The sequence below is a fragment of the Nyctereutes procyonoides genome, unplaced genomic scaffold, assembly GCF_905146905.1.
Source record: "Nyctereutes procyonoides isolate TBG_1078 unplaced genomic scaffold, NYPRO_anot_genome, whole genome shotgun sequence".
Lineage (NCBI taxonomy): Eukaryota > Metazoa > Chordata > Mammalia > Carnivora > Canidae > Nyctereutes > Nyctereutes procyonoides.
In genome coordinates this window covers 1,710,327-1,735,061 of record NW_026575033.1, presented here as the reverse complement: position 1 = coordinate 1,735,061, position 24,735 = coordinate 1,710,327, and the positions used below count along the sequence as shown (strand labels likewise).

Below are 24,735 nucleotides of genomic sequence, written 5' to 3'. Positions count from 1 at the left end.
GTATTCTTATCATTCATATGTTTACTGAAGTACCATTTTACTGATTTTCTTGATGAACTTTTCCTTTGCATTCACAACTTTGCTAACTGGTATAAGAGGCCTACCTTTTGGCCTGTTTTCAGTTTTTGACATGCCTTCCTAAGTTTTTTTTTTTTTTTAATTTAATTTTTTTTTTTAAATTTACTTATGATAGTCACAGAGAGAGAGAGAGAGAGGCAGAGACACAGGCAGAGGGAGAAGCAGGCTCCATGCACCGGGAGCCCGACGTGGGATTCGATCCCGGGTCTCCAGGATCGTGCCCTGGGCCAAAGGCAGGCGCCAAACCTCTGCGCCACCCAGGGATCCCTGCCTTCCTAAGTTTAATCATTTCTAGGTGTTTGTTTGTTTGTTTGTTTTTTTTTAATTTCTAGGTTTTGATTTAAAGGGAGAGACATGCAATTCTTGTTTTACTTGAACACACTCAGAAACCATTCTAGGATTAGGCATCAGCCTAATTTCAGTATTGTGTTTCAGAGTCGGGAAACCCAAGGAAAAGGAGACAGAGGAGAGGGAGAGAGATAGGGGGAATGGCTTGTTAATGGAGCATTTAGAACACACAGTATTTATTGATAACGTTTGGGTGTGTTTTTTGGTGTCTCAAAACAGTTACAGTAGTAAGCAACATCAAAGATCACATATCACTATTACAACTATAATAATAACATATTGTGATAATTACCTGCCGAAATGTGACACAGAGACACAAAGTGAGCAGATGCTTTTGGATAAATGGGGCCTATAGACTTGCTTGATGCAGCGTTGCCCCAGAACCTCAGTTTGTAAAACAAAAAACAAAAAACAAGAAAACAAAAAAACAAAACTAGAATCACTGTATATCTGAAGTGCACACTAAAGCAAAGCTAAATAAAATGAAGTAGGAAGATGGGGCATGTTGAAAGTACACAAGAGGCAAACTGAAAGTGCTCCTAAATGGCCAAAGTTGGAACAGTTTCAACAACAAAATAAAAGATTATAGTATTAGTTTTCAAACTGTAGAATAAAGTACATATCTATTAGTCCATACCGAGAGAAGTAAATAATCAAATGAACAAATAAATGGAAGAGAATGGACAGCTCTTCCTTAGAGTAGAATTCCAGTTAGTCAATATGGAAGGAATGAGAGAGAAAATCACCAGTTGGACAAACACTATAGCAATAATTGTTATAAGATTTACTGAGAAGTGTTTCAGGTTTTTGCCCAAACTTTAGAAGCACAATTTGCACACTCATTTGTATTGTGAAAAATGAAAAAATAGTAAATTTAAAGTGGAGAAGTAACAGACACTATTATTACCAAATATTAGTAAATTTAAAGTGATGAAGTAATAGACACTAATCATTACCAAATGTTAAGGTTCATATCACCTGTAATAGGACATTGGTACCATGAACTGCTTGACATGATGCACTCAGCAGAATCAGTTGTCACTTCTGGGTTTTTTTGGCCAAAAATTTATATCCTCCGGCTACTCCATGAGGAAATATAACATGAACCAAAGATTGAAAGACTTTAGTACAAGATAATCAGTTCTCTTTAAAAAAATGTCAAATTCACTCTGAGGCTACTTGGGAAGAAGGTTTGCTGAGTTTCTCATGGATCACTTAATCTTTTAGAGGCTGTGGCAGTGAAGAGAAACACTAGGACAAGGTGTTGTGAAGAGCTGGTTCAAGCTGTGACTTGACCAATGAGTAATTCATTTGTTCATTTATTTCTTCATTTTCTTACCACTCTTCTGCTCACTCACCTATCCATCTACTTATTCTTTCCCTTTTTTATGTCATTTGACATAAAGATCTTATGTACTGAGCCCTTCAGTAGGTGTGGAGAGCATAGTGCTTAACAGGAACAAAGAGTAGCAGGACACTTTTATGCATTAGTTCTATCATAGTTTAGTTTCTAAATCTCCATTTTAAAAAATCCTACAAAAATACAAGAGGCCTGAAAATAATTAGTGGGTTCAAATTAAATTGTAAAATGGAGGTTTTGGCATTTTCCATTTTCCATTTTCCAGTTAACATGAAAATTGTTAAAATTTGTCACACTTTTTTAGTTTCATTTTTAATTGTGACTTAGGAAGTTCTCTATCCACCTGAAGAGACACTAAATATACATATAAAAATACTCATTAAAGCATCTTGTGAAGTAGAAAAAATTAAAAGCACACCTACATATAATAGGGAATATTTCTGAATATTGTCTGTAAGTTCAGATTTTGGAATTGTCAGTGTGCTATCAGAACTTAATTCAAAACAAAGTAGAAATTCTTAAATTTATAGAAAAAGTAGTAGAAAGCAAAAATAACTGTTTAAAGTGATTTACCTTTTTACTCCTGATTTGTAAATGTATTCTCACATTATATCAGAAAAAACGGTCCTTTAACAATAGGAAAAGTACATTACAAATTTTATTTAAAATATTTGGTTTTGGGATCCCTGGGTGGCGCAGCGGTTTAGTGCCTGCCTTTGGCTCAGGGCGCGATCCTGGAGACGCTGGATCGAATCCCACGTCGGGCTCCCGGTGCATGGAGCCTGCTTCTCCCTCTGCCTATGTCTCTGCCTCTCTCTCTCTGTGTGTGCCTATCATAAATTAAATAAAATAAAAATTATTAAAAAAAAATAAAATAAAATATTTGGGTTTTGTTTTAAAATGTTATAGCAATACATGTATAAAACAAAACTCAGTGATAAGTGTATAAAGTAAAAATTTAATGGTATGTTCCCAGATTATTCCCAGTATGACATAAGCTTTTTCTGCCCTACTCTCATACAAATGCTCATACAAATGATTTTTAAAATCAACGTAGGAATGCTGTTCTTTTACTTGTGTTTTTCCTGATAGCTGTGCTTTATTTTTATGTGTCAGTAAATGCAAATGTGTTTTGTGTGCCTGTAATAGTTAGAACTTCATAATAGTTGTTTTGTGTTCCTTGACATCAATGAGCCATTCTTGTTTCCTATTTATTATTGATGGTGTCTTCAACCTTTCGTCCTTAATGCACAGTGTATATCTATTTGTACATATATTTTTGCACGTTTTTGTAGATATTTCTTTCTAGTTTATTGGAAATGGACTTGCCCATTTAAAGTTCTATTACATGGATGCCTGGATGCCTGGGTGGCTCAGCATCTGCCTCTGGCTCAGGGCGTGATCCTGGAATCCCAGGATTGATTCCCAAATCGCACTCCCCACAGGGAGTCTGCTTCTCCCTCTGCCTGTGTCTCTGCCTCTCTTTGTGTGTCTCTCAATAAATGGATAAAATCTTTTAAATTTTTTCTGAGTGTGTTAATATCCAAGAAGTGAATTAACTACTTTTCTTTTTTTTTCTTTTTTTTTTATTAACTACTTTTCTTGATTATTCATTTTATGTGAATAGAAAATGTATATTGAGAACTTAGACAAAAATCTCAAAATAGTCTAGATTTTTCCTAAAATCCCTTAGGAACATTGTTACTTCTTTGTGGTCTGACCCAAACTCCTCTAACAGCTGGATTTTCTGCTGTCTATGGGAAATATCACCATTTTTTCATAGCCTTGTGTTTAGGGGAAGCATTATACAAGAAACAACAGAGTATCTTGAAATTTAAGTTATACGTGTAGTGTAGTAAGGTACTTAAAAGAGCAACCTAGAAAATGAGACTTAATGAGAGGGCATCAGTATTATATAGTCTTCACTATTTAAATTATTTTTTTGTTTTTGGGTAGAGGGCATATATACTTGAATTTGCATTTACATAAATGCCAATATAATTAGTGAATCTATTTGATATTTTGTAGGTTTTCTCTCTTAATCATAAGCAGTTCCTCATTTATTTGCAATTCTGCACACATACAGTTCAATATTTTTTTCTCCCACATACCTCTAGGGGTGAGGTTGGCATACTTTTTCTGGGAAAGGGCCAGATAGCAAATGTTTTAGACTTGGCAGGTCATAAGGTCTTTGTCTCAACTACTCAGTACTGCCTTGGCCCAAAGCTAGCTGTAGACATTAAGTAAGTGATTGTTTTATAAAACTTAGTTTACTAAAACAGATGGTAGGCTTACATCTGTTCCATGGATTCTTCAGTGGGTTGATAAAATGGGGGGGAGAGGGTTTGTTAAGGATTCCTTCGACACACAATAGATTTTTTTTGACTAGACAGTGTTCTTTGTAGTGACTTGTATCAGGATTAGTTCTGGGTGCCTTTAAGAACCCTGCTATGCCCAAGCTTTTCTCTTTATACAGTAATGGAGTGCGTATTTTAAGCTTTTGGACTCCTGATTTGACTGTAAAAGTATATAAAAATCCTAGTTACAGGTTACTCTATTGTTTGATTTATCCTAGTTACTTTATTTCTTTGGGTAATTTGATTTACTAAAGGCTTAGAAGGAAAGGAAATCTAGTAAGTCATTATTCACAGATTTTGCATAAAAGTAACGAGTATAAATGATATACCTGTTTTACCTCAAATAAAATTCCTGATTTTGGCTTACATGTCAACCATACTGACATTTTTATTTAAAAATTTTTCAGACATGAGGAAGAGCATCGACGCCGTGAGGAAGAAATGATCCGACACAGAGAACAGGAGGAACTGAGGCGACAACAAGAGGGCTTTAAGCCAAACTATATGGAAAATGTAAGTAAAATACTAGTTAACTAAAATTATTTCATATTGTCAGGTGGACAATGCATATTTAGAATTCTTTGGATGTTGGTTTATATATTTTTTAATCTTTCTGAATTTGTCATGCTTATGTTAAACTAATAATTTTCTTAACCTCTTACAGGTAATAACTTAAAAGTTTCTGAAGATACTGTTAATGTTTTCTGAAAAGATGTTAAATTTTTCTCCATTTTACTTTACCTTTTTTAAATATATCCTTCTGAATTACAACTCTTGATAAATCTGTCATCTCTACTTGATTGATTTTCAACATTTATTTATATCAAAAATCTTTAGGTGTGCTTGGTTATCTCAGTTGGAAGATTATGCAGCTCTTAATCTTGGGGTACTGAGTACTGAGCCCTACATTGTGTGTGGAGATGACTTACTTAAATAAACTTTGAAAAAATGAAATAAATAAAATTCTTTATATTGGAAGATTTTACAAATGTGGATATATACAAATGTAGACCAGCTTGTGCTCATCACCCAACCATGACAGTTATCAACACACAGCTGATCTTTTCATCTTTAAGTATACCCACTTTCCTGAATTAGTTTTTATTAAATCCCTGACTTTATATAATTTCATTAATATGTATTTCAGTAAGTATCCCTAAAAGATAAAGACTCTTTAAAAATATTTTTGTCATATCTTAAAAATTGTTACTACTTTAATATTAACCAGCATAAAAGCCCACATTTGCCAGGGTTTTATAAACATTTTTTACAATTGGTTTCTTCAAATTGGCTGATAAATCCAGTGTTTTTAGTCTGTAGGTTTTCTCTTTACCTTTTATATTTTTTCCTTATTTTTTTAAGAAACAGATTCCTGTTTCTCACATCCTAGATTTTGTTGAACTTATCCTTGCAGTGATGTTTAACAAGTTTCTTTATTCACCTTAGTTGAATGCCATTTTACTAGTCCTTATTCTGAAAAATATTTACTAGTGTTTTTTTCTCTAGCTATTCAAAAGCCATGATTCTTTAATAAGTTTCTGAGGCTAAAAGTATTAATTTAAGTCCGTGACTCTTTCTGACCTGTTTCCATTCTTCTGTCCCTTGAAAAATTTTAAACTTTTTTCTTTAAAAAAGAATACACATAGTAAAAGACATCCTAACTTGTATAATATATTTTTATCTTAGATTGCATCAGTAAATATCCTTTGACTAAAAATTATGTGGCATTTAAATTCAATTAGGAAAGTTCCTAATTTATAAGTCCTATTAAACGTTTAATTTAATTGATTTTTAAATTCCTTTACCAAATTCGTTGTGTTTTCACACATTGTAAATTTTCTTCTTAGTAATTTCTTCTGAGTAAATTACTTTGAGTAATTTCTAGCATTATTTTGCAATTCTCTTTTTCCTACTTGCATACATAGTGTTTGCTTATGACATATTTTAAATGTGGTCTTAGGTCATTTGGTTGAACACAAATCTGTTGGATTTATCAATGTGAGGAAATCTTACAATGTTATGAAAGTGTGTGAAATTAAAATTATTTTGGCCGGTAGTTTGAAAACTAGTGACTGAGAGTTTTTATTTTCAATTATAATCAGGGTATAAACCACATATGATACATTTCTTAGGGAAATTATTTTGTTCCATTTAGGATTAGGAAATTCTTCCTTGTCCTTTTTATGTACCTGAACATTTCTTTTCCTAAGTGCTTTCCTGTAGTCAGAATTGGTGGAATTAGCTTTCTTAATTTTCTGGCATAAACTTCACATTCATGGAGCACATATATAACTATTTTTAATAATGTCATATGCATAAATCATTTAGGGGGACTAGAAGAAAATGATAAGTAAAATGCATTGTTACATTTAAGTTGGCTATATCATGAACTTGCTTGCAGACTATTTGAAATTATTTCAGTTTTTTTAAAATGCATTCCAGTGTTATTTGCATATGTTCAGTGGCATTTAATATAGGTATAATTAACGAAGGACAGATTTTTCTTCTCTATTCAGAAAATTATTATTAAATTATTTGGAAATATTGCTACAATTTAAAATTGAAATACTGCAAATTCTTAATTTAAAAGCATGTTTAAAATTAATTTCACTGGTGAGTAAAATTTTACAGGTAGCTGATGAACTTTGAGAATAAATGAATTACATATTTAAAATATTCACTGGGGGGTTATTGAAGCATTTCAAAAATATATAATTTATTCACCAGGTTATGCTCTTAAAAATGTAGATGATATATTTTAATATTAAGATATCTTTGTTTTCAAGTAGTTAAAAGTATATTTTGCGTATTTGAAGCATCATAAGATTAATTTGGCTAGTGCAGAAGTCAGCAAACTGTAGCCTGGGACACACTGTCCGGTTTCATACCACTCTACAGCAGAGCTAAGTATTGTGTTTATATTTTAAAGAGTTAATGGAGAAGAAAGATTATTAGAGAATATTTGTGACTCATTAAACCTAAGATACTTACTCTTTGACCCTGTACAGAAAAAGTTTGCTGAACTCTGGGTTGGAGAGTTGGTGCTGGTTTGTTTTTTATGTTTTTAAATAATATTCTTGTTAGGTCACAAAGTTAGTATATTCTTAATTTTCTGAAGTGGAACCATGTTTAAAATAGTATATAACAATGGAATCAAATATTTAGGGGAAATATAGTCTTTGTCACATTTTTAGAGTTTTTCAGGTTAGAAATGAATGGATAGATGAAAGCTTTTCATCATTTTGGTATCAGTTTTATTTGGTTCCTGGCTTCGTAATATTTGTTAATATAAGTTAATCAAGCGTTAAAGAAATACTAACAAAAGCTCTCTATAAGTCTCGACCATTTTGTGTTAATAGAAACATTGAAGTAATTGTTTTATCATTTATTCTTCATTTACTTTGAAATCTGTCTTTGGAAAAAATTGTTAAATTTAATGTTTGTTTTTGTTTTTAAAAGCTTTGAAATTAGGCTCTCTTATGTGCTTTCTCCTTTTTCACTGTTCAGTTTAAAGGGAGGAATCAAATGGTAAGTGTTCAGCTTGCCCAAGTAGTAAGAGTAAAAGCAGATTTACTTGGTTCAAGATTCCATCTCTCATTTCTCTCTAATATACCTATTAGAAGTATTCCAACAAATAATAGTATGGGCTTTGAAGTATAAAATAAAAACTGAATTCCATATTTTGTGTCCTGAAAAATAATTTTTTTGAATGTAATAAAATATGAAGGAAAGCACACTTCCTATTTGGTTATGTTTTTCTTTGTTAGCTTTCAGCTTTATAATATAATGACATGAACATATTTTTAAGGGTTTCAAGGATATGTTAGCACTTTAACTAGAAGTTGTCATTTTTATTTTAGAACTTATTTCTTAGAAGAAGTTAAGCTCTGGTAATCACAAATAAAACATGTTAATTTTCACTCTTATATCATAGTGTATATTTGATTACCATAACAATGTATATATTTTTCGCTATGTCTGAAGTACATTTAGGTTTATCTTTGCTTTTACCATACTGTAGTATATTTGAACCATATTCTTGATAGTACTTACTAGATTGGAATTTTCTACTTACCACAATTTCACAGCTTTTGGACACATCACAAGAAGTTACAATGTTAGTGTAAAAATTTAAGACATTGTCTTTTACGATTGTCTTGTGATTGTTTTTATATTAGGTTGCTCCACTTACTTAAGTAGTTTAAATATTTAAGTATTGCAATGTACCAGTCTTTATTTGTGGGTTCAATTTGCATTGGAGTGATGTGGAGATTTTAATTAGAATATTTTTAAAATGCAGTTTCTTAGAGTAAACTTTGCTTTCTTTGGAAAATGCTAATATAAAAGTATCTAAATGTCATTCTAACTTTAGTAGTTGTATCAAGTAGATATAAAATACTTTATTTAGGTAAATTGGGGCAGTGCTTATATGGGATGCTATTTTGTCTTAAAACTTCAGGAGTGTTTTTTTTTAGAAGTACGTTTTTGGTAAGTTTTTGATGTGGTAAATATTAATGTTTGGTTTTTAGTGAGTAAAAGAATAGCCTTTCAGATCTGTTTCAAAATATATACGTGAATTGATACTGAAGAATTTTTACTTGTTTGAGTTGGTGGGAATAGCCCTGGATATTTAAACACATGTGCATAATAAACCTCAAAATAAATGTATATTATATGCTAAGGCAATAATTAGATTCATTTATGTTTCTTTATCAGAGCAGTTCCATTGTAGTTACCCAGTATATTATATAAGGAGGCCAAAGCATTAAGGAGATGTAGCCAGAGGCTAAGGATGTAATGCTTCTTCCATGGTAGTGTTTTTGAAATAGTGCAAGAGAAACACTCAGGCAGCTTTTTAAAAATGTGGGTTTTTTCCTGAGGTCTCCAACCTACAAGTTGATTTATTTTGTGATTTCTGGTAGAATCTGATGCATTCTCCATTGATCACATTTTTTGGCTAAATTTAGTAGTTTTCAGTCTTTGCAGCACATCCTTGGAACTTAAAAAGAAAAATGCCAGTAGTTTAATTTACCAAATATTTTTGATATGATAGGTCTGAGTTGTAGCCATGGAATCTGCATTTTTACGAAGCTTTTCATTCTGCTTATTTTCATTAGAAAAAATAGAAGATCATTAGCCATATGTTGAAATGAGACATAGTTGAAATATTGAAATAAGAATAGTAATAGTTGAGTTTTTTATGGAACCTGGGGAGTTTGAAGGGAGGACTCCGAGTCAATCAACATGGGAAATAGGTTTCATTACTTAACAACAAAAATAGTACAACATTCTATGTGAATAGTGCTCTGGGATTTTGGTGTGGCAACTTTTATATGAGCTTTCAGCCTATATGTGGAGGAGGTATTGTTTCAAATAATTCATTAACTTTTTTTTTAAAAGTATTTCATCTAGACTGGAGGTTGACAGACTAGGGTAAGGTAGGCCAAGTGTGAACACTGCCTGTTTTTAGAACGGTTTTATTGGAGCATAGTTGGGTTTATGTTTTGATTATGGCTGCTTTGTCCGAAAGTGGTATATTGACTAGTGATGACACAACTGTATGAGACTATAATCAAGGCACTCTGGCCTGCAAAGCCTGAAGAATGTACTATCTGGCCTTTTACCAAAAAAGTTTGCTGACCCCTGGTCTAGGTCCAGTCTGAGAGTTGGGAGTAATTATAAAAAGTGATTTATGTTAACCAAACTCAAAGAGTTTGTGAATTAAAATGCAAATTTATTAATTAATATGTTTTTTTTCCAGTGTTTTTATTTTTAGAAGGCTCTAAGAACAGAGCACCTTACATCCTAGAATCAAGTTTTCTGAAGAATCCTCCTTAGTGCCCTGAAGGCTTATTGATAGTCATGGTCGTAAATCAGAGCAAAACTTATTGGAAGAACTAATAAAATATCACTGTCCCATAGCTGATTATCTTAGAGTTTCTATATATTTTCTTAGTACAGAGATAAAGCATTGTTCTTTAACATGTTACCCTCTCTTGATCAGTATTGCCAAATTTAGTCTGTTTAATCAGCCAGTTCTTTATGTCAACCTTCTTTTCTGCTTCTGGAGTGGGCATTGTTTCTCTTCTCTGATTTAATTATAACCAACTTTCCCTGATGTATGTGCCATGTACAAAAATTCTAGCCAGTAATAAAATTTCATTAATAAGTGTGACAGAGAGAAGTGATCTTAATCATTAATTACTGATGAGCAGATACAAATATATTTTGATTTTTAAATTTTTGAGATTAGAAGTTGCCATTTTGTAGTTTCTACCTGGCCATTACTCCTCTTTCTATAAATTATTTTGCTCTAACCAGCGATTTGGTTGTATTGCAGAAGAAGAATATTTTTTGGAAGTCTAGACACCTGAAGCATTCAAACAAAGGCCATTTCACAAGGGATTTTTATAGCATCTTTATTATTCTGTGGAAATAACTGAAGAATTATTTGCTGTAGGGTTTGGTGTCAGATTTAGGTGTGACTAGTTGGACAGCATAGTACCTACTGCTGTTCATAATGGCAGCCCAGTTCCAGTGGTTTGGATGTGAATGATAAAGATCAAAATTGATTACAGTAGTTATGTTATAGTGATTTCCCATATAATGCTTCAGTTAGGACCAGATTTTTATTGTTTTCATTTATTTATTTACTTAAAATAATTTAATATTATTGCTCACAAGAGCCATTTTTCTGTATATTTGGGATTGGGCATAATTGGAACTAAACTTAGACTTTTGTAGTCAAATGAAAACAAAAATCAATAGATGTTTATGTCTGTAATGTTTACATATACTTTGGAAGTGATCTTCAGGATTTTGACAACTAGGGGTGTATTTGGGTTGAAGAAATGGATTAATTTCAACCAACTGTGTAAATCTTTGGTTATTTCTTAAAGGATTTTTTAAGGAGTTTTAGTAATATCTAATCATATGTAGGGGGAAACCTAACAATTTTCTTTCAAACTAGGAGAACTGAATATGGGTCCTATTTAAAGTTACTTTTTTTTTTTTTACAGCAGTCAGAAAACAGACTGTCTCACACAAACCAGGATGTATGGTTGTCCTAATCATATGTTACAATTATAAATACGTTTTTTCATTCATATTTAAGTCTTCCAAATGCTTACTGAGTCTCCCTTAAACTCTACACGCACTTTACCAGAGGACACTTTATTGTACTAATTATTTCTATGTTCTATTAGATGACTAGTATCTTTTTTTATCTTCCTTCCATTAGGGTTTCAGAGAGGCTTATAATCCAGAAAAATTTCTGTATCTCTTTTCTCCTCCTGGAGAATGTCTGTGTTTACTCAGTGTATTCATAACCTTCTCTGACTACTCAACTACAGCTCTATCATTTTCAGTACGATTCTTTTTTGTACTTACCACATTGCATCCTATTTTCTGATTTTGTCATCAGCTAATTGAGCTCTCTGAATTTCTTGAGTTTGGAGAGTCTTCTATTTGTCATATTGTAGTTACTTAGACACAGATTGAGAGAATTAAATAGTTGTGTGGTGTCCTATTTTTCAAATATCAGTGCCGCTCAGTCGTGTGATTTTTCAGTGTTCTTTATGGGTCTCCATACCTTGCTGTTTATTGAATACTAATGCCTCATGTTAAGCATCTGTAGTTTTGAAACATAGGTAGTATTAAGATCGACCATTGATACATTTTTGTAGACTTCGTAATGGAATCATATAATAAAGAATAAGTTTTTAAAAATAGTCAAATAACAATTTTTTATGTTTGGTTTTCAGCACGCCTAACTTTTCAATATTTGGATACCACTTGAATATCCCATCAGAGTGTTAGGTTTATGGGAAGATTTAGAGGTTTCTGTTTAGTAAGAAAATTTGGTTACTGTTTTACTGTTTCAGAACAGAGTACTGAGTACCATAGAGGATACAGAAGTGAATCAAGCTCAGGGTCATGTCTTTGAGAATTTTAGAGAATTGTAAGTACAGAGTACCTATGTAAAATATACAGAGATACAGCTAAAAAGCTTTTGAGAGTTTATAGAAAGATTCTCTGCTTGATAGTGTCAAGAGTGTATTGAGTAGCCTCAGCACTGTTTTGGAACTTACTTTGCATTTTTTTTTCTAACTGATATGATTGGTTTATTATTCCACTGTGTTGTAGGTATACATCATGTCTTTTCATTTGAAATGGTAAGTTTTTCTAATGTTACTTTATTGAGAATGGTAAGATCTTTTAGCTAATGTTTACCTTTTTTGAGGGTTGGAGAAGAGGGAAGTCAAGATTGGCAAATAGATGTGTTCAAGTTAAGTAATTAAACACTTTTTGAGATGTCAGATATGTGTGATATAAATAATAAAGACTTTTTATGTATTAAATTTGAATTGAAAAGATTCTAGGAAGACATAAAAATATAACTTGTTAATTTTGTTTTATGACTTCTTAATGTAATATTTAGAGCCCCCATTAAACAAGAATTGTTCTACAAGGTGATCTTATTAAAAAAATTTCTTTTAGAAGTTTCCATCTAATATCTTCTGTATTTTCTATTGAGGAAATGAAGTTCTGTAGTATCCCCTGAAATGTCAGACTACGTAAATGTGAATGTTGATATCTCTGTGTAGTTCTTATCTAACTATTAGTGATAGGGGGTAGAAACTTGGGTTTGTGAGCATGTTCTGATGAAATGCATTTATTTCTGTTTAAAATTTCAAGTAATTGAAAGTATATGGGTAAGTTTGCCTATACTTTGTCTTAGGATATCCTGTAGTATATTGTACACCACTTTTCAAATCCTGTTTTCTGGTTGTAAATTTACTGTGTTACTCACAAGGTAACTTCTTCATTTGGCCTATTACTGCTTTTTTAAAATTCTGCTTTTAAACAACTGATACTCATATTATAGTAGTTTCTCATATAATTGTGTATTTTAAATATTTGAATTTTATTTAGTTACCACTTAAATAGTTTTAAAATTACTATAATTGTACTTGCTGCTTTGAATTATCTACTTACAAAAATACATAATTTGTTAAAACTTCAAGCCTTCTGGCATACTACTAAGGTTTGTTTACAAAAAGATTCCCCATTAAGTACATACTTAATTCTTTAAACATGGTAACATGTGTGTTTTGTTTGCTTTTTCCACTGCTTTCTTCTGTTGATGGGGCCAGTTTGGAATTGCTTCTTGTACGGGTTATATTTGTCCTTTAGTTTCATCTTTCACACCATAGTCTGGCAAGTCATGAAAGTTGTTTTGACTTTGATAGGGAAATGTACTAGTTAAGAGGTTACGGGTGAAGAAATGCAAACCAATTATCAGTAATAATAAGAGCTTTGATAGATAACTATTAAAAACCTGTATTTGTGCTGTCGTTGATACCATCATGACAGATTTAAGAGTTTAGGATAAAATAAATCTGTAGACTAAATATTCCTAATCATTTTCAGTTTTTAAAAGCATCTCTTCAGGATTTTTCCATGACAATTGAAGAATGGTGATGATAATGATAATTTTGAAAATGTCCCTTGGGTGTATGATTAAAAATACTCTCAGCTGAATATGAATTTGTCTCTTGAATACATGGTAATTATAAATACTTAGATTTAATTAATCTTCAGTTAGAAAACCACCTTATTTATTAAGAAGCAGCAATTTCGGAATTTGATAGTGACACCAGAATAATCTTTTAAAGGTACCCAAAACAGGCTTTAAAAATATATTGAGTGAATCTAGATTGAGAGGTATGTCTTAAGGTTCATGAATACAGTGAGCTAAGGTATATTTGTTGTTTCCTCTATTCCGAATTGAAATTTAACAAGTAGAACAAATTTTTATTATTTCATGACTAAAATTTGTAGTATAAATTTGTATATATAATTGATTATTCAAAAAGAAACATTAAAAATTTTAATTATTTTTTAGAGTAGTTTTAGAGTCATAGCAAAATTGAGCTGGAGAGAGATTTCCCATATATCTCCTTCCCCCAACATCCAGACTCCTTCACTGTATGACACATCCTTATCACCCAAAGACAATAGTTTATGTTAGGGTTCACTCTTGGTATTGGATATTCCATGGACTTTGACAAATGTATAATGACATGTACCATCCTTATATAGATAGTTTCACTGCCCTAAAAATCCTCTGTCCTCTGCCTGTTCATTCCTCTCTCCTTCCTAATCCTGAGCAACCACTGATGCTCTTAACTGTCTTTATAGTTTTCCCTTTTCCAGAATGTCATGTAGTTGGAATCCTATAACATGTAGCCTTTCATATTGACTTTTTGGCAATAAGCATTTTAAAGTTACCCTGTGTCTTTTCATGGCTTGATAGCTCGTTTATTTTTAGTGCTAAGTAATGTTTCATTGTCTGGATGTACCACAATTTGTTTATCCATTCACATACTGGAGGACATCTTGGTTGTTTCCAAGTTTTGGCAAATATGAATAAAGCTGCTATAAACATCCATGTGCAGGTTTTTGTGTGGTCCTAAGTTCAACTCCTTTGTGTAAATGCCAAGGAGTATAGTTGCTGGGTTGTATGAATGTAAAGAGTATCTTTAGTTTTGTAAGAAACTGTTAAAATTGTCTTCCAGAGTGATTATTTCATTTATAATTTCTATCAGTAATAAGTGAGAATTTTTATTTCTCTACATCCTTGTCAGCACTGCGTGTTATAAGTGTTTAGGATTTTGGCCATTCTAATTGGTGTGTTGTGGTATCTCATTGTTGTGTTAATTTGCAATTCCCTAATGATACATGGTGTAAAATTTCATTTTGACAGTCATAAAACCGAGTAGCGTTTTCTCAGTATTCATGGGTGCAGGTGTCATGGAATGCATGTATTCAAATTGAGGGTAAAAAACCATCATAGATTGTATTTATTGAAATACTATCTTAGGTTGCTTAAAACACCCCCCTCCTTACAACCTCCCCCCACGCCCACAGTCTAGTAGTGAGTAGTATGTTTTGGAAATTATTGTTTTTAATTATTTGAAGTAAAAACATTAAGTCTTCCAGGCATTCTCTGTTCATTATATTTGAAAGTTTGCATGCTATTATTTATATCAGTGGGAAAATGTCTTCTTTCCCTTTTTAGTTTAAAATTACTTAATTTTTATTAGGAAAAGATTACGTGGTTGATATGTATCCTTCCGTATTGTAACACTTTTTAAGTGAGTGAATATTTTCTTGGCAGGGAGGCCTAATTTATTTAAAATTTTTTATACCTATTTTCTTAATATTTCATGTAATTGATTTTTCGGCCATTTTTTACTTCTAGATATGTTGTTTGTTAGTATTTCAGCTGCTGATAGTTTAATTTCTTGAAAGTTTGACTAGCTATCTAATAATCTTACTATTCTTTTATGTAAAATTCCTAGTACTATAGATTATTTTAGGAATATTTAATGATAAAATGGTTGAATCTTGTCACTTCCCAGAACTAAAGACATTTCTCTAGAATTTTATTTTCTTTAGTAGATTTAAATGTTCTGTGTATTTTTACATCAGGAATTTTAGCATTTTCTTTAGTAAGACATTGAACCTAAATGATAATAACATGGTGATCCCTTGACAATCCCTTAGAGGCTTCTTCAGAAATGATGTGAAAGATCTTTACAAAGTAAAGAATAATGATCGCGGTCATTAAGACTGCATTCATTCAGACAAGGATTTAGATTAACTAGTGTTTGATGAATATATCTTTATTATTGATTACAAAATGTTTGAGTTGATAATTTTAAATCATTATGTAGTTCACTGTTTCCTAAATCTCAGGCATTCGTGTTATACCTTATTTTAGCCTTATCTTTGTACCGTGTTAATCCTTTAAATTTGGTTATCTTTAAAAAAAAGAAACTTTAGTATCTTTAAATTGATATCTTGAGTATGAAGGATTAAAGGGAAAAGATCCTATTCTACATAGAATAACGTCAGGTTCTGCACTGATTTAGTTCCTTTACATTAGTGCAAATTTTCTACTTATATTTTCATGAACGAATACTGACTAGAACAAAAAAAGTGATTCTTAAACTTTTTGGTTTTGACATTTTTTTACACTAGGCAAAATTTTTGAAGACCCATAAGAGCTTTTGTTTAGGTTATGTCATTGTTTACCATATTAGAAAATAAAAGAGAAACTTGAAAGAAGATGAGTTGTAGTGGGAAGATTGGCCTTATTTTACATTTTTGCAGGTCTCTTTTATGTTCCACTTTAGTGGTAAGAATGGTAGTGTTTTATTGTTTTGTAAATTAGTTTGTTTGGCTTTATAGAAAATGGCTGGCTTCTCATTTTTGCTTTTGCATTCCATCTCTTTGCAGAATGCTTTTTTGGTTTAAGTGTATGAAGAAAATCTGGCTTCACTTAGATAAGTAATTGGTAAATGGAGATAAGTATATTTTAACCTTTTTAGATAATTGTGGATGTTTTTGTTTAATACTGCGGTAAAACTTGGACAAGCAGTGATTTTCATTGCATTACAATTCATTGAGCTGCCTTTTAATTTCAAATGGATTTTTTACCCATGTGTGATTTTATGATGTCATATACCAAACATTAGAAAAATACTGCTCCATTGAGTTATGCACATCTTTCAAATTTTAATGCACTTTATTATTACATAAAATTAAAAACAAGTCATCTTTCTTAGTATCAACCACTAATCTTGTCAGAAAGCGTCTCCCAATGCTATCCCAAAGTAGAATGTTCCTGTGATACCTTTTGTAAGCCAGAATGTCATATACAATGAAAAAGCAATTACCATTAATATTTGGATGAAAAATATTTTGAGAGTTTCCAGACCCAAAAGATAACCTCTCAGGCTTCTCTGATACCTTTGGACACACATCTTGCTAACTGATGGACAGAATAAGTCCAGATTTAAAGCACAAATGTTTACATGTAATTCAAAGCTCTGGCAGCTTGATGCTGAGTTGCCAGGTATAGTTCCCAGGGAAGAGCATGGTGGTAGTACTCTGGCTGTTCTAGGTTTGTGGTGCCTCTAAAATTGCTTTCTTGAAACCGCACAACTTTATATTCATTTTTTGCTTTTTTGCAAAATCCGCTTTGGATGTTTTTTGGTTAGCAAAAACAGGTACTACAAATGTAGGTATTTCATAAAAGCTAAGTGGCATACTGCACACTTTTTTGAAAAACAAGGGATACTTGTACACAAGCCACTCAATAATCATAGTTTGTAAGATGCCATCTTGTTCAGTTTGCAGCCGGTTCATAAGGATGGTTTTTCTTGAAGAACCACCGTATTTCAGAATGCAGCAGAAGTGCTTTATGTGAATATCCTGTTTTGTTGCATAGATTGTTAAAAAGACATGTAGCGATTCAATAAAAATAACTGCTTCCTCTACGTAGTCATCTACATATTCCAGTTGAAATGTTAAAACTGCAGTAGTTTGGGCAGACAACCTCTTTACTGTCCTGCCTGCTGTTTCCTTCTTTCCCTCCCTCCCTCCCTCCCTCCCTCCCTCCCTCCCTCCCTCCCTCCCTCCCTCCTTCTTTCTTCTTCTTCTTCCTCTTCTTCCTCCTCCTCCTCCTCCTCTTTTTTTTTTTTGGTAAGATTTTATTTATTTAGTCATGAGAGACAGAGACAGAGACACAGGCAGAGGGAGAAGCAGGCTCCATGCAGGGAGCCCAATGTGGGCTCAATCCTGGGACTCCAGGATCACGCCCTGAGCCAATGGCACGCGCTAAATGACTGAGCTACCCAGAGTTCCCCTCTCTTTTATCTTCTTAAAAAAAAAAAAAAAAAAAACCAGAAAACCAAAACTGCAGTTGTTATGTGAAGAATATGATAGTTACTAGTTAAAGTAAAAAAAGGCTAGTTACTAGTTTTGAATTGTGCTAAAATACCTAGATTTTTGCTCCATTTTCTTGTGCACCATCTCTACAAATGTTGATAGTCTGAAAAGCCCAATTAGATCATAGTTTTATAATTGTGTCCTAATGTTTGGTAAGACATGAGACAGTTTTAAATTTGTGTATTTCTTGGAAGGGTCTTGAAGACAGTACTCCATCAAGCACACTCTGAGATCTGTTGTTTTAAGGGGATGCTGCTTTGATATGTGTTTTTAGAAATCAGTCATACTTTGCTTGGTTTTTTGGTCAGCTCTAAGTTCAAGGATACTTCAGCAACGAGCTCAGGAATACATATTTATAATTCTTTTAATGGAAAGGTACAGCTTCTTATGAATATAGTAAGAATAATTTAAAACATTGCCTTTTGTTAGGCTTTGTTGGAATCCTTGAAAAAATTAGGGTGCTTTGTGAAGGTAGCAACTTTATGAACTTTAGGCAGAATTTTATAGGTCATTTCAGCCTTGAGTAAGTTATTTAACAGTGCTGTACCTCAGTTTTATGATCTCTAAAATAGGGTAACAGTAGACCTACTTTATAGGGTTGCTCTGAAGAGTTAATTAATTAAACCAAGTTTTAATCATAGCTTTATTATCTTATCACAGTGTAGTCATTTGAGATTTTATATATATAGAAGTTGTTTCATGTCAAACCACAACTCTAATTTTTGGTAAGGTAATAAAGCATTAAAATTTATATTCCAAAAATAACATGTATATTATATACCAGTTGTAGTTTCAAATATTAGAATTCATAGAAGTGAGGGTCTTGTGTATTGCTTTTTGGGTAGGTACACAGTTAATGGTGAACTTCCAAGTGTTTGTCCTTACTGATATTTGATAAATCAAGTTACAATGAGAAGTAGTCTTAATTTTCATTGCTAACACTACCCTTAAATGTAATCTCTGATCCTTGCATTTTACTAGAAGTATGTAACAGTGTATTTTTAGAAAATAACGGTAATCTTAGGACATGACTAGGAAGTTGAAAACTTCTTTTGCTCCTTCTAAAGTAGTCAAAAAATGATATATCTAATAAAGCCATGTCTTTTTCGTCATGTGTGAAGCTGTACAAAATAGTACTCAGTAATTTTCTTTAAGGAAACATCAACAGTACTAAATAAATTGAGTGTATATTTAGTGGAAAATGTTGTATTTTATCCATAGGTATTTTAGTATAGTGATAGCTGCATTAGCATGGATTATTGTTAGATAATCTGATTATCTCATTTAAAGAAAGGTATTTGGAACTGGAAAACCAGGTTTTTTTTTTTTTTTTTTAAGATTTTTTATTTTTAAGTAATCTCTATATACATTGTGGGGTTTGAACCCACAACCTGAGATCAAGAATCACATGCTCTTCTGACTGACCAAGCCCCTGGAACCAGGTTCTAGTAGAGCATCAGAAAAAGAATGATACGGCCACTGTTGAAAAGTTGACTTAAAAAAACAAGAATCTTGGGGCGCCTGGCTGGCTCAGTCCTTAGAGCATATGACTCTTGATCTTGGTGTCATGAGTTAGAGCCCCATGTTGGGTGTTAGAGATTACTTAATAAATAAATAAATAAAAGCTTTAAAAAATTCATAAATATCTTTGGTATATTAATCTCTTCAGAAATCTCTTAATGAACAAAATGGAATAATAGAATAATTCAGGTATGATTTTTTTAAAAAAGTACTGAACTTTGTGAATAATAAAGCTAAACGTGATTTTGGAAAGTGATAGATACAGTACGATGAAATTATAAGTACATAATACAAAAGTCGTCTCTCTCATTGGTCCCACCAGTGAATCATAGGCATCCAGTTAGGATGTCAGAATATATAAGGAGGATTTGAAAATTAAAGTCTCAGACAGTAAGACTATCATAATTACCCTGTTAGTGATTAGATACTGCATTCCTCATCTTTCATGGTTAAGGCAAATACAAAAGTAAAAATAAAAATTAAACCCTTGTTCCCAAAAGATGTCATGATCAAAAAATCCATGTATTTGTGGTGTTGAAATGGAATAACAAGTATCTGCTATAAATAAACCTGGAAGATTTTGGATATGCCAAAGCAGTCTACATTTTATCTGGTTTTGGATGATGAGGAAATGACAACTTGGCTTGATTTATTGATGATAGTGCTAAGTGTGATCATAACATAGTATTTTCCAAATGACTTCATCAGAAATGCGTTCTGTGAAATAGTCTAGCTATTCTGCTAGTCAGTAGTACCCATCACTAGCCAAACATTTTATTAGAAGAGACAAATTTAGTTTTAGGAAAGTTAAAAAAAATAGCTTTGAGAAATATTTGGGATTTACTTTTTCTAAATAATGTGACAAACATTTCTTCATGATGTTATGATGTAAGTGATGTTATTATGTAAGTGACGTTTCTTTAACCATAGCTTCATTAAAGGTTACATTTTAAGACCTGTCCATTATGTTAGGTACGGGCAGTTCATAACTGCTTAGTGGCATTTATCTACCATAGGCTTTTCTTTCCTTTATTTCTAGCTTTTATAGGTGATTTTCACTAGTATTTTGTATTGCTAAGTGGAATTTCAAGCACATTTTAATAAAATTGTTTTAAGGGGAAAATTTTGCTTTAAGATTTCGACATTGCTACTTTTGTCTCCGTGTGTTTTATTATTGCTGCATTTAACACACTGGTCTGATAATGGAAAAGATCATTAAATAAGAGTACAAATTTGAATTACAGTATGTTGAGTAATTTCACCTAGAGATTTCATTGAAGTTAATTTTATATAACTGTAAAAAATGAGTTTTTAGAAGTAGTTGAATTTTACGGAAATTTATGTTATTTGCATGACCTTTTATATCACAGTTAACCTCAAGAGCATTTTGTTTCAGAACTTGCTGACTGTGTAATAACACTTCTATTTAGATTTCCAAGTAAAACCCTTGTTCAAATAAATGAAGCAGTGTTACGTTGAATTTTTAATAATTGTGTGTTGTGGAGACTTTCATGGCATATCTTTAGGTCTTGGGTGCAACAGTGCTCAACTATTGGAATAAAAATGGAAAGGTGTATTAACAAGGAGAATTGTCTATCACTTTATTTTTAGCTTAGTGCCCCACAGGTGTTTGTGTTGGATGTTTGAATACATTTGAATATAAAAAGGGTAATTGTCATTTTTGTTTTAAGACTTTAGTGTCATGGGAGGAAAATATAATTGGTCCTCGTGGTTATTAATACTAGATTTTTCTTTTTTTGGGGGGGGAATCTAGGCATGTGTCTTTGATCTATTGAAATAAAAACATTAAAAACATTCTGCAATAGATTTTGTGTAATCTGACACATTAATAATCTAGTAGTATAAACGGAGTGCTCTAAGCACTGTGATACATATCAGACCTGGGAGACTGAAGTTTCTTTTCAGTGTTCGTATTAAGTAAGTGATGTCGGAAAATTTTAATTTCTTTTAATGGAAAGTGATGTCCCAATTTATTCTTTTCTTTTTGATTTTAGATGGGAAATGTAAAGTCATAAGATCGATAGGTTGACTGTGACAACTATGCTTACTTACAGAGAGAACAGGAAATGAGAATGGGTGATATGGGTCCCCGTGGAGCAATAAACATGGGAGGTAGGGATTTGAAGCAAAAGCCTTCTGTAACTTGTAATTCTTTGGGGAATTGTACATGCTGTTTGTGGTATCTACATATCAGTAACAAAAATTTGGAACCATCATTTGTAATGGTGAAATCTCTAATATTTATTAAGTTGAAAAATACAAGTGTATTAAAAATAATATGACTAGGAAGAATTTTGTTTCATTGAAGGCTAAAAGGTATATCATGTTTTAATAGATTTAATGAAAGAAACCTGTAACCAGGTTTTGATATAACTTGAAACTTATTCAGTCATTGCATGGTGTGATGCAGCTATGTTGCATTTTCAAAAAGTCAAATTTCATGCTTTCAGATTGGCTCTTTACCTTAGAAATTTGGTAGTTTCTGAGTTTGCAGTGGTTTTAAAGTTCTTGAGAGTAGTTTTTAAATTTCTATTGGTAAGGTAACTGTTTGTGTAAGTGGAATTACTTTTATTCGTTATGCTGAATGTTTAGCTTATTTTGCCCTAACCTACCATATTTTGCACTGAAGCGCACTGTTTGGAGGCATATTTGACATGTCAAGGAAAGGAGATATCTTCTACATCTAGGCTAATGCATATCTTCAGAGTTGATGTAAAGGTTTTAAGAAACTGCTTACTTTAGCTTCTCTATTGTTGAGGGAAACAGTAAATTTGAAATGTTACACACTTAAAAATTAGGTAAACTTTTCAAGTATTTTTTATACATTCATTTCATATTGTCCCACAGAGGCTGTCACAAAATTAAAATCTTCACATAACTCAAAATGTACATAGAGTTGTAAAGATTACATTATTGGGGCATTCTAATATGCATAAATATGGATTGTACTTAGGATATATAGTGTATGGAATAAAAAATCTTAAAGCATCTAGTATGTGGAATGAACATTTTCTGCGATCAACCCCCCCCCTTTCTCATGCTTTTTTTTTCCCCCCCCTCTTTCCAATCAGATCATCTAAAATTGTTATTGCTGTTTATTTGGTCATTTTTCTCACTATCAGTAAGAAGTTACTGAGCATCTCTGGTATATAATGGAAGCATGATACATGATACATGATCCTTACCTATAAAGATCTTAGTTGTCAAGTTAGTTACAATGGATACATGAATTAATTAGCGAACAAAAAATACATAAGATTTATCGCCACAGTTCTAAGAAATACATAACTTCTAGAGGCACAGTTGAATATGTAGTCATGTACAAGTAGTTCAATTTTATGTCTTTCCAAAGTAAATTGTAGAATGGTGTATGATATAATCCAAGTGGTTTTAAGGGTTGTAAGTGTGAGGTTATGGATTGTAGGTACTTTGAAATGCCATTGTAATTATTAGATTGTCATAAACATCAGAAACAAATGAAGTGTTTCTGATGTTGCAGAGACCTTGAAAACATTCTGTTTTGGTTAGCAACTTTATCAGAAGCAAATGGAGAGTAAACCTTTAGATACTTTATTTAGTTAGGAATTTAAGAGAATTAAAATTTCTTGTGGCATTTTACTTCACCAGAGAACCATATTACAATTGACAACTTCCTCAACTCCCCTTCAGTCCAGTCCATTTAATTTTCTCCTATATACATTTTATTCAGTCTGACTTTGTTAATGGTTTATTGGAGTTATGAATCATTATTCATGTAGTTGAATATTGCTGTTCAGTCAGTAAATTGTCATGTCCTATCAAGTTACACTGATAGACTCTGGCAGTAGATTTTTCTGATGTATCACCAGTGTATCTACTAAGCAAAACATAGATTTTAAAACTACTTTTCAGGGAACCAGATAATTTACATTTCTTAGATATTTAAGTTTAGTTTAATTATAATTATGTGATAGAAAGCTTTATTACTAGAAATAAGACTCTAATTACTGATAGTTGGAAATGTTTATTTTTTATTTTATTATTCCCATAGTTATACAGGTATATTTGAATCTTATAAGTTAAATGTAACAATTGTTTTATTAAAAAGAAGAAAAACTTAATCCTTGATCTGTTCTTTTTAGGGAAAGTTAAGATTACTTATAGATAGTGTCTTTATTCTTCCTCATTTCCATGTGGGACATGTCGTGGAATTCTAGTAAAGATTTTTATTTATAGCTATGCTAAGGGAATAGAAATATTCTTGGATAGTTAAAATGTTAAAATTTTCAGCAAGAACATTTTGGGATTAAGGAAATAATTTCTTCCCATGATGTGGCTAGGTTCTTGAGAAAGAGTGGTAGTCTTACTGCTAGGGACTGGTCGTGGGGTGAGACTTTCTCAACTCTCACCTGCTTCCTGGGCTCAGTCATATGTAGAGTTCAGCTGCATTAGATACTGTGTAGGGTTCTAGATTGTCATTTTCTGTTATTATGTGTTTTTGAGAAATTGAGTTCTGAGTCATAAAATTGACCTATAGAATGAAATACTAGAAGAAAATTCTTAAGTTAGAGCTAGGCTTTGTTACAGATTTTTAATGCAAAAAAGTATGAATATTTTAAAAATAAATTCAAAGAAAACCGAAAAATGTTGTGGTTGAATCCATTATAAATATAGTATTTCAGATCAAATACTGTTGCAATTAACATGAGGCCAGGTGGATATCTTTTTGATGGAAAAATATGAAGTATATCTGATTGTCTCCATTTCCAGAATTTTATTAGCATGTCAAAAAATTCAAATAGCTTTATTAGTATTTTTCTATTTGCTTTTAAAAAATAAGCTTCATCATGACAAGCCTTTTCAGTTTTTTTGCTTATATTGCCTCTTTCTACATAAAGTTAAAAAATAGTACCTCGTATACTTCTGGGGTTATGTTCAGTAATTTATATTAAAGTCAAGAGTTTAGTTTTAATGAACTTTTTATATTTATAGTTTCCTAAGTGCTAATCCTTTCCTGTTAATTGAAACTGGTATAGTTACCATTGTATGGGAGTAGTTGGTTAAAAAGCAGGCTATTAGCAAGTAATAATCATTTTTAAAATGATTTAATCATTTTAATAATTTCAAGTTTTGACAGTCTCAAATATCCTAAAGTAATTGGTAGTTGTCTCATTTGTTTTATGTACCTTTGATTTTGGGATGAATATTCTATAGTGTAGGTAATCTAGAGGTACATATCATAGAATAGATAATTGAGTGTCCCATTCTCAA

The 24,735-nt window shown here is 31.9% G+C and overlaps 1 protein-coding gene across 1 annotated transcript in view; it reads left to right on the top strand.

Moving 5' to 3' along the window:
• The window catches only part of PSPC1 (paraspeckle component 1), a 79,120-nt gene that overhangs the window by 42,036 nt on the left and 12,349 nt on the right, over positions 1–24,735 (top strand). Inside the window, exons 6-7 of the mRNA XM_055317258.1 lie at positions 4,551–4,656; positions 21,540–21,597. Of these exons, the coding sequence (XP_055173233.1) occupies positions 4,551–4,656; positions 21,540–21,597 (164 nt within the window). The remainder of the gene's footprint in view (positions 1–4,550; positions 4,657–21,539; positions 21,598–24,735) is intronic.